The sequence below is a fragment of the Zea mays genome, chromosome 1 (genome assembly GCF_902167145.1).
Source record: "Zea mays cultivar B73 chromosome 1, Zm-B73-REFERENCE-NAM-5.0, whole genome shotgun sequence".
In the NCBI taxonomy this organism is placed as follows: Eukaryota; Viridiplantae; Streptophyta; class Magnoliopsida; order Poales; family Poaceae; genus Zea; species Zea mays.
In genome coordinates, this window is record NC_050096.1 from 265,832,694 (window position 1) to 265,843,141 (window position 10,448).

The window sequence follows — 10,448 nt, forward strand, 5'->3', positions numbered from 1 at the left end:
TGACCCGCTATCCCCGTTCCTGTTTATTCTAGCAATGGACCCTCTGCAGAGGATGATTGATATGGCGGCAGATGCTGGGCTCTTGGGGCGGGTTCTGCCAAATAAGGCTAAACTGCGTTGTTCTCTTTATGCAGATGATGCAGGTGTGTTTGTTAGAGCAGATAAAGAGGATTTGAAGGTTTTGAAAAGGATTCTGGAAGTTTTTGAAGGATGTTCAGGGCTGAAGATCAATTTCAATAAAACCGAAATTTTCCCGATTCGTTACCCCCAAACTCTTTGGCCAGATCTGATGGAGGTTTTCCCTGGTAAATACTCTAAATTTCCAGGGAAGTATCTTGGTCTACCTCTACTTTTCAGGAACGTTAGGAGAATTGATGTTCAACCACTAATTGATAAAATTAATAAAAGGCTAGTAGGATGGAAAGGCAGGCTACTCTCAAAGGCAGGTAGGGAAACCTTGGTTAAAGCAGTGTTGTCTGCTCAGCCTATCTATCATCTGACGGTCTTTCAGGCGCAGAAATGGTTACTTAATAGAATTGACAAGTTAAGAAGAAGCTTTCTTTGGAAAGGGAATAGTCCAGAATTTTGCAATGGAGGTCATTGCTTGATTAACTGGTCCACAACTTGCCTACCAAAGAATAAGGGGGGTCTGGGAGTTCTAGACCTGGAGCGTTTTGCAAGAGCGCTAAGGCTAAGATGGTTGTGGCTAAGGTGGAAGTTTAAAGAAAAAGCATGGGTTGGCATGCATTTACCATGTGACAAGGCGGATGTAGATCTCTTTAACGCATCAACAATTGTGACTATTGGTAACGGGAAGATGGCAGATTTCTGGGGATCTAGTTGGATTGAAGGACAGGCACAAAAGAATATTGCACCTAAGCTATACAAGAAAGCAAGAAGAAAGAACATCTCGGTTTTCAAGGCTCTTCGAAACAATTACTGGATGCAGTTCTGCGCGCCTTTCACTCGGGAGGAGGAAGTTAGAGAATTCGTCTTACTTTGGTTATCAATCAGCAGCACACAAGGCCTCAATGATCTTGAAGACACCATTTCTTGGAGATGGTCTGCAGATGGGGAATACAGTTCAAGTAGCGCATACAAAATTCAGTTCACAACGAACTTCTGTAAAATTCACATCAACCCCATTTGGAAAGCAAAAACTGAACCAAAATGTCGTTTCTTTGCTTGGACATTGTTGCACAACAAAATTTTAACTTCAGACAATCTGCAAAAACGGGGATGGCCTTGCAATCAAAATTGTTCTTTTTGTAATGTAGCTCCGGAGACAGCGGCACACCTATGTAAAGATTGTCCCTTCGCCGAGGAAGTGTGGAGCATGATCTTGACTTGGGCTGATTTGCGATTCCTGGACGGTATTTCTAAGACTGGATCTCTGCACACGTGGTGGTTTAGACTGAGGATGCTCTGTAGCAAGCAATCAAGAAAAAGCTTCGATGGCCTTCTAATTTATTTCTGGTGGAGCTTATGGTTGGAAAGAAACAACAGAATCTTTAAGGGTCAGCAGAGAACGACAGAGCAAGTGGCGCAGGTGGTGAAAGAGCTCGTTGGTGGAGTTTTAGCTTGTCTGTAGCGGTTGGGGGCCTGGTCAGGGGAGTTTGGGTCTTTATCTCTAAATGTCAGTGTTCTAACTAGGTCAAGTTTGTTAAGTTGTTTGGGTTGTGTCAGTTTGTAAAGTTTATTATCTCTTCTAATATATTGGATTGGCAAATCTTTTGCCTTTCCCTTTCAAAAAAAATATATGTTCGTTCGTTTTTTCTTAATCTTTCTCTCGACTTTTCTTTTCTTTTGTAGTGTATGTAAAATGCACAGTTAATTCATTAACTTGTATTTCCCATTCAAACGACAAATATTCGAGAACAGATGTATTATATCTCTAGCAAGCCAGAATGCATTATGTCCACCTGAAGCCAGCATGCACCAATATTTATTAAAACAAATATGATCCATATAACTATAAAACAAATATATTGTGACAAATATGATCCATATAACTTTAAATAGGCTAGATTTCTACATATATTGTATGACAACTTTTATAAAACAATGTCAATTTTTTATCACAGCCTCTACATATGACACCATGACATGTCGACAAGTTTCATGATTTTCTGACTTTGTTTGTGTTTTATACTATTTTAAAATAACTGAATCACAAGTTTCCGGTCATGTTTCATGAGCATGGTGTTTGAAAATTACAGTATGTTCTTGCAATAGGGCGTAACTTGTGCTAACTAACATGAATATCATTTTTGCATTCACTGTTTTATAATTTTCAAGTGAATTCAGTTCAAATCTGAATTATCCGAAGAAATCCGACGAACTAAATCTAATAGTTATAGCAAACACTTTGATAATTGTGACAAAATTGAATATGCAGGTCTATATATTGTAGGAACACACCACAAAAAGTTTGGTAGGAAAAAGAAAAAAACAAATCTCGGCAGGACAACTCGGTAAAGTATTCTTTGTCGATAGGACACCCAACCATACAATCTCGGCAGGACAACTCACATCATCGCATCCAGGAACTCCAAGTTATTCCTTACATATTCGTCGTTCATTGATTATTAGATATATTATATTTGCATTATCATAACATTAGGGCGAAATATTACAGACTCAGCTAGAAGAAGAGAGGAGGCAATGTGAGGACTTGGAGGCGAGGATGGCGGGGATTTTTCAGTACATGCAGAGCCTTGGCGCCGCATCGGGTTTTGCACCACCACCTCTGTTGTTCCCTCCAGCTGACTCTACTCAGTTCTATACTTGTGTGAGTATTAAACTTTTAGTCATGTATGATATATATTCATCTGGTCTCACGCATGCAATCTCTTCTCTGTGCAAGGACAATCAGCGACATCAAACAACCCGAATGGATCGTTCAGCCCTTCGCCGAACCTGTCCAACCGTCCACTATGCAGATGATCTCTTAGTGGTGATTGCGAGACTTATGTTTGTCAAACTTGTGATACTTATGTTTGTGGTAATACTTATGTCTGTGAAAAACTTGTGAGATTTGTGGGTATTTTGAGATATATGGTCTCTATGATGTATGTGATGATTCTGTTAAATCTGTGATGTATATGTGATATATGTTTTATTTGTTTGGATGAAATAATAAAAACAAATAAAATGGATTTTTGGGTAAATTCACCGAGTGTTACACTCGGAAAGAGTGTCTTTGCCGGGTGCAATGACCATAACACTCGACAAAGAGAGCACTCCTGGGAACCGATAAAGTTCCTTTGCCGAGTGTCAAGACTACATCACTTGACAAATCAGCCCCCTTTGCCGAGTGCCGACCAGCGTGCTCGGCACAGGGATTAGCAAAGGGGATATTGGTGCTCCCTTTGCCAAGTGCTAGCTTGCGTCTCTCGGCATAGAAGCTGCAGTGAGGGCCCCATTGGAGCTTTCTTTGTCGAGTGTCAGGCCATCAGTTATTTAGTAAAAGCTCTCTCTTTGCCGAGTATAATTGATTACACTTGGCAAAGTTTATGTCGTTGTTACGACGACTTTTTTTGCCGAGCACCAGATGACACTCGACAAAGACTTTGCCGAGTTCCCGACATAATGTATTCGGTAAAGAGACCGTTGCTGATGTACAATTCACCGAGTTCTCTTTGCTGAGTGTTACATTCGTCAAAGTGTTTGTCAAGTGTTTCAAGGCTTTGCCGAGTGCTTGCGGCACTGGACAAGACAATCTATTCCGATTATGACCGTTCGTTTTGCATCGTGATTTGTTATCCGGTAATCTATCATGTATTTTCTAACGAGGCAGCTGCAGGATTGTGTAATGGTTTTTCTGGACAAATGGGCCTCGGCTTTTGCTCAGCAAGTGACAAGAAAAAAAATTAAAAATATGTCCTTTAATTTGTCTCTATGAAAGTTTCCGCATTTGACAGCACGACCCTTTTTATAGATAAAAAACGCATTTCTTTTGTCATATTAAACAGCTATTTAATTTAATAATATCTGGACAGGTCAACAGTGGGTGCTTGTTTGTTTTATTTTTGCATACATGTAATTGTTTAGTATATGGTGAAAGTGCTAAGACATTGCTAGTGCCACCAACGTTTGGTATTCAGCGAGATGGTGAAGATTTGAAATGGTGAGAAATATATTTTTTTCTAATCTTCTCCCATTGGTGCATTTACAAGGTAAAGTTATTGGACCATCTTTCACTTCATGGTTATCATCTGTCCATCTGGACTTAACCTATTTCTCTTGTCACTGTTAGCTGTACTGTCTCGGCTGTCTTGTGGAAATATATCAGCTTACAAAAAATGATTATATGCTCTGGCATGCTCTTAGTCAAGAAATGTTTCTCTTTCTGAGACCATGTTTAACAGACCTGTAACAAATAACTTTGTTGGATTGGTCCACATGCATGTAACCGAAGAAGCTGCAATTCAGAGATTATTCAGTCTTTCGACATGCAGTACTTCAATCAGAAAACAAAATGGTGCTAGAAATTTTCTGCAAATATTCTTAAAACTCATATATTTACCTATTTACCATGTCTGGATGGGGTAAACATTCGTAGGGTAGCAACCTGCCTAACTACTTATTTACACAGATGACTCAAGAAGTTAATGGACCATATCATGAAACAAAAACTTGATCTAGAGAACGAAAAGTGACAACTGCCTAATCTTAGTGTGCTTACCCTGCATGACTGAAAAGACGCAAAGGTCTATGAGAATTAGGCCATGTTTGAACACACTAGAGCTAATAGGTATCCAAACATTCCCCTGAGGTATCATCTCCATGACTGAACAGACACTACTAAGGTATTGCTAAAGGCCCCCAGTGTGACTTCAACAATAGAGAATTCAGTTCACAGTTGAATAAACAACCGATCACCAGCGCACGCTGCAAACTGAGACAATCGAGCTGTCTGACACTCTTACATATTGACAATTTACTTATATACCGAGTCGGTCAGCGGTACCGTTTCTTCCTTTTCCATGCATGTTTCGCAATCGCTAGCTGGCCATTTTCAGAGTAAGAGCATCATGAAACGGATCAGGGGGGGATTCCGTATACTTGTACTTGCTCAACGCTGACATTGCTATGGCTTTCAGCAGCTCAGATGTTAAGCCATTGGTTGCAACTTGCTCCTCCTGATCAGTTGCAGCTTGGCCCTGCTCCGTACAGGAAGGATTCTTAGCCTGAGCCCTACAGCTATAAGCCCGGGAGAGAGCTGTGCTTGAAAGGAGATGTATAAAGGTCAGTTGTTTATATCAGGTCAGTTTAATCTACATCCTGAGACTGAGAGCTGTATTCATCACTAGATCGAAGACTTACTAACCCAAATCTGACAAATGGAGCGACTCCATTCAGGGCCTGGAGTGCTGAATGTTTTCTGAAAACGACAGTCCACTGAGCCACACTCAAGCGTCGAGACAGTCATGTCATGTCCAAGCAAATCGTTCAGCTACGAGCCTACGAGTACGAGACAGTTACACCACGCCCAAGCATAAACGACCATGCGCTAGCTGCTTGTTCCGTGCTGGTAGCTCTGGTCCTGTTGACTGGGCTCTGATCCTGCGACCTTCAGGCTTTCGGCTGTCTGCTGCGCGGGTTTCGGGAGTCCTGAAATGCACGCACGCTCCAAATGTCACGCTCGATTCGGCGAGAAGACTCTGTCCACTATACAAGGAGGGTGCCACGGGCCCACGGCACGTGAGAGCACTGCATTGTTCATGGGAAATGGCACCGATGGCAAGGGACATATATATACCTCTATTCGTTCTATGTTCGTCCTATAATTCAGCATGTTTTCAAACTCTTCCAAAGTTTGTGCAAAGCGCAAAGGTACCTTTAGAGGCTGTTTGGTTTGCTACATAAGGCACACCACAAGTCTAGTTTTTATTCTACGAAAGTTTTGCATCATATATTGCAATCCTATTCTAGCATGTAAATTCTAATAATATAAAGACAACTGCTCAAATATAAATGCTTTGAGTAAAACAAGGGTTTGAAATATGATGATGAAGTTTTGTTGAGGTATCGGAGAATCGACACTTCCCACTAGTCTCTCTACGGGTCGATTCTTCAGCCACTCCAACATGGTAAATCATCCATATTGTTTATACCTTGAGTTGGGCCATCCATAATCTCCACTTGTATGATCACTAAACTATTGATGGGCACCAAGCCGTCTAGGTGCTGTCGATCATAAAAAGTAACAAGCATAAACTCTCACTTGTCCTATCCAATGCTAATGAGAACGATGGGTACATGCTTACTTCTCTCAATGACTAATCTCATGATTATCAAATCTTGATCATCTCACTAAGCAAAGGCTTTAATTTTCTCTTCAAACGGGTTCTTTCGCTAAACAAATGGGTAAGAAACCTCAAATTGATGAGATAGATGGGTATATATAGCCCCAAAGAAACTAGTCGTTTCCCTTCCACTCAGCTTTTAGGGTACACTAAACATACCAACAAACTAGACATAGGGTATTATCTCTTAGAAGATCTCAAACCAGTATAAATCTTATGTCTCTTATGTCATTGCTTTTAGTTCTTAGATCTCGTGAATACCCACATACAAATTCACTATCAAGAAATCCTCGACACTGGCCTAGACAAATCCATGTGTAGAAAAGCTCTAGTGATCTTGATGTTGACATAAAAGCTTTGGTTGGGTGTGTGTTGGAAACTTGGTTGTCTTCTTGACATGCACTACAAAGCTTGACCTTCTCAAACACATTATATTTCAAACCTCTAATCATCTTTCTTCAATAGTTTCATGAGTGTGCTCATTCACATATGGGCAAGATTTAGGGCTCGTTTGGTATAGCTCCGCTCCATGATTCTCTAGCTCTGAGAGTCGATTCTCTAGTAGAGTGATTTCGAGTGATTCTCTACCGGAATTGAATCTATTTGGCGAATATTGTTTGGCAAATAGGTTGTGAAGTGATTCATGAGGGGTTAGAGAGTGGGGAGCAAGTTGGGAGTGGTGGGAGCAGGTTTTTTTGGCTCCCACTTTCTAGTACAAAATAGAGAGTACATTCACTCCACTCCCACCATGGAGCAATTCGGATTTTTATCGTTTGGCTCAGCAGGAGTGATTCTCACTGGGAGCGGAGTTGTGTGAGCTCTGCCAAACGCCCCCTCATATGTCATAGACACCCAATCGATGACTTGGTGAATAGACATGTTTTCAATTTATAGGGCCCCTCCATGTTTTCACAACTTCTATGAAATTTGGGTGATGTTTGGTTTGCGGTTAAAAAAGATAGTGACGCTCCACCTTAGATCGTGTGCAGAAGTTCACCCATATAGTCACCCAAAACACTGTTTTGCACTGTAGACTGCACTGTTCAGAGAGTGGAGTTTGAATATGGGTACCAGAATGAGTAAGCTGCTAGAGATAGCCTTACGGTGTCCGCAATGAGAGTGTTCCTTGGGTTGTTCCCATAGCCATAGATAGGGTTGGAAACGAGCCGACCTCGGTGACTGAACGACTCGGCTCGGCTCAGCTCGGTGCGGCTCGGTGACTGAACGAACTTGGTTCGGCTCAGCTCATCCACTTGGCAGGCCGGAGAAAGATGCTCGGCTCGGCTCACGAGACATTTCCTGATACTGATTATTGCATTATTTAGTAAATTAATATTATATAAATTTAAAATATGAAATCATCATTCAACATTATGAGTGATTTAAATTATCAATTGTAATATATTCATCATCAAAGACTAAAAACAAGTTATTATCCATAAAATTATTTAATATTCATCATTATTCTATAAAATAATTAATTTGATGTGGCTCGCGAGCTAGAACGAGCTAGCTGGGCTCGCTGAAAAAACGAGCTCGAAAAATAGACTCGGCTCGACTCATTCGAGACTCTCGAGCCGGTTTACGAGTCTTGCACTTATTTTCAGCCTTAGCCGTATAACCAAATCTTTTACGGCGCGAGTCGAAGCTGCTCCTATCTAGAGGACCTGATCCTAGCTAATAAACAATTTCTTTTTCATCCACTTCACTGATCCCTTCGTTCTCTCCCATGTCCAGTGTGTTGTTTGCTGTTGTTTTTGCTTTCGATATATAGTATAGGTCCGATCGCATGCATGTATACAGGGTCGACCCAATATTGAGACTAATTTAATAGTAAACGTCACACCGTTTCATAAAAACAGGATCGGTGATTCAATACTTTGCCTATTCGCTCGACTTTAATATCGGCTCCTATTATTTTTACAGTATTTTTGTCTCTATAAATTGTAGTTGTAGCAGTTCAAATAACCCGCGTTAATCTAAAGCGAAATTTCTCCCCATCCGCGACATCCAACGTGCAACAGGCAGGCCTAGGAAGTGGAGTCACATGGCACAGCCAAAAAGACGCGGATCTCCTCGATCCAGCTTGTTCATGAATGCGTGTCGCAAATTAAGACGCAAGCATGCAGATCAACACTTTATTAGTACAAGCTAGCAGCACCGTGCAGCAGCCATAATTTAAGTAGGAGTGTACAAGATCACATGGCAAACAAACCATCCCTGACTGTTATTTCTTTTTTCTTTTTGATTATAATAGCACGATACATGCATGACACCAGTGAAACACTACATCAGCATCAGCTGGTATGAATCCTCCATCCAGCAAGCATACATGTGTTGCACCTGTGCTGCATTATAAGCCAGCATCGACATCTTCAGATCCAGCAAAAGATCAAAACCAGCTGAACAAAATAAACGGAACGAAACAAATAGGGAAAAAATACAGCCCCAGATTAATTAATTACCTGCGACACCAGATCTCAGTCGCTGTCGCTGCTGCTGCTACTGTGGCCGCCGTCGTGGTCGTGGCCCTCGCCGTGCTTCTTCTTTTTCTTGTCCTTCTTTTCCTTGTGGTCGCCGGACTTGTCGCCGTGCTCGCCGGTGATCTTGTCCTTGATCTTCTCCACGATGCCTTCCTTGTGCTCCCCGCCGTCCTTCTTGTGGTGCTCCCCCTCCTCCTTCTTGTGGTGCTCCTCGGCCTTCTTGTGGTGCTCCTCCTCCTTATTCTTGTGGTCGCCCCCCATGTGGAGCTTCTCCTCGATCTTGTGGATGATGCCAGACATGGCGACTGCTCTTCTCGCTCTCTTTCTTTGCTCACGCAAAAGGGAGACGGCAATAATGGACTGTGCTACGCGTCGGTGGTCTTGGTTGGCTCTTCGGCGCCGGCCGGTATTTATAGAAGGAATGGAAGGCCAATCGGATAAGAAGGACGTGATGGCACTAAATAAAAGATAGTGTACCAGTTGCTCTGCGTGCCAGCTGCTGGTGCAAGCAAAGCAACCAACCTTTCTCTTCTTTCTCCCTGCACGTCTGAGCATAGCATCGGTTTCTAACAGCCGCCTGCACGGGATCATCGTGAGGGGCATCGATGATGTGCCATGTGTGTGACATCCGGTAGGGGAGAGGAAGAAGAGGTCCGTGAGGTCGGCGGGCGACAAGTGGACGGACCGGCCGGCTCACCCGCCCACCGACCACCGTGCTAAGCGATCCGGCGTCGACGTGCACCGCGTGGAATCCGACGGCGTTGTCGGCAGCGGCAAGTGGACGAGCTCTCGCTCTCCCTGGCTGTGAGACTATCCTGCGCTCGCAGTCGCAGTCGTCCGTCCTGGTCTCCTGCGCTATTTGTCTTGGTGTACGTGTACGGATCTGGACGGTGCCACACCCCCGGCCAACGCGCCTTCTCTTTCGCTCTTGCTCTTGCTGTGACACTATATCCGATAGTTTACTCATCATCGTTCACATATTTAAATTTTACTTTACAACAGTATAATCTACAGTATAAAATAGTATTATCTATGTTCTCAAATATTTATCACCTGCTAACTTATTTTTAAACTAAACTATGACAAAAGGGACGGAGTATTTTAGATTAGCACATGAGTGCTGAGCCTTTCCGAAGGGTGTGGCACCAGGAGCAACCGTTGACGGCTGGAGCCTGGAGGCACATTGGCCATCCAAACTTAAATTATTTTAAGTTCAATAAAAGATTCCATTTCATATTGCATCGATGGAACTCAACTGATACTTGTAAATACTGTTGTTGTTTTATAATAAATTTAGTCAAACTGAACTTGCAGCAGGTGATGATATATGTATGGTGAGGTTTGCTGATTGTCAGTGTAAATAAACTGGGGGAAAAAACTATTTCTAAATCCCAGTGCGGCGCCTTATATAAAACCAAACACACAGGGGAGCACGTATTGTAGTGATTCGAAGACGGCAGAAAAAGACAACCCGTGCCCTGTTTTCGTCCACACATACAAAATTCTTTCCCACATACTACGTCTATATTTCTTACTTCAAATGTTTACGGAAACTTCATTCAATCATTCCAACAAAGATTATTTCTAGCTGACCCCCTCCTCACCCAAAAAAAACACAATTTGCATATGCTGGTCAAAAATAAGGGTCCGCATT

General features: G+C 42.3%; 1 protein-coding gene across 1 annotated transcript; it reads right to left on the reverse strand.

The window, feature by feature from the left end:
- Window positions 1-8,416: 8,416 nt before the first annotated feature.
- LOC100285266 (dehydrin 13) lies at window positions 8,417-9,196 on the reverse strand. Its single transcript, NM_001350196.1, has 2 exons — window positions 8,777-9,196; window positions 8,417-8,659 (listed from the first exon to the last, which is right to left on the reverse strand). The coding sequence occupies exon 1, from the start codon at window positions 9,092-9,094 to the stop codon at window positions 8,792-8,794; it is 303 nt and encodes a 100-aa protein (NP_001337125.1). The 5' UTR covers window positions 9,095-9,196; the 3' UTR covers window positions 8,417-8,659; window positions 8,777-8,791.
- Between the last annotated feature and the right edge of the window lie 1,252 nt (window positions 9,197-10,448).

Bases quoted from the DNA above. Each gene is read 5' to 3' on its own strand.
- LOC100285266 (NM_001350196.1), bottom strand. From the start codon at position 9,094: ATGTCTGGCATCATCCACAAGATCGAGGAGAAGCTCCACATGGGGGGC.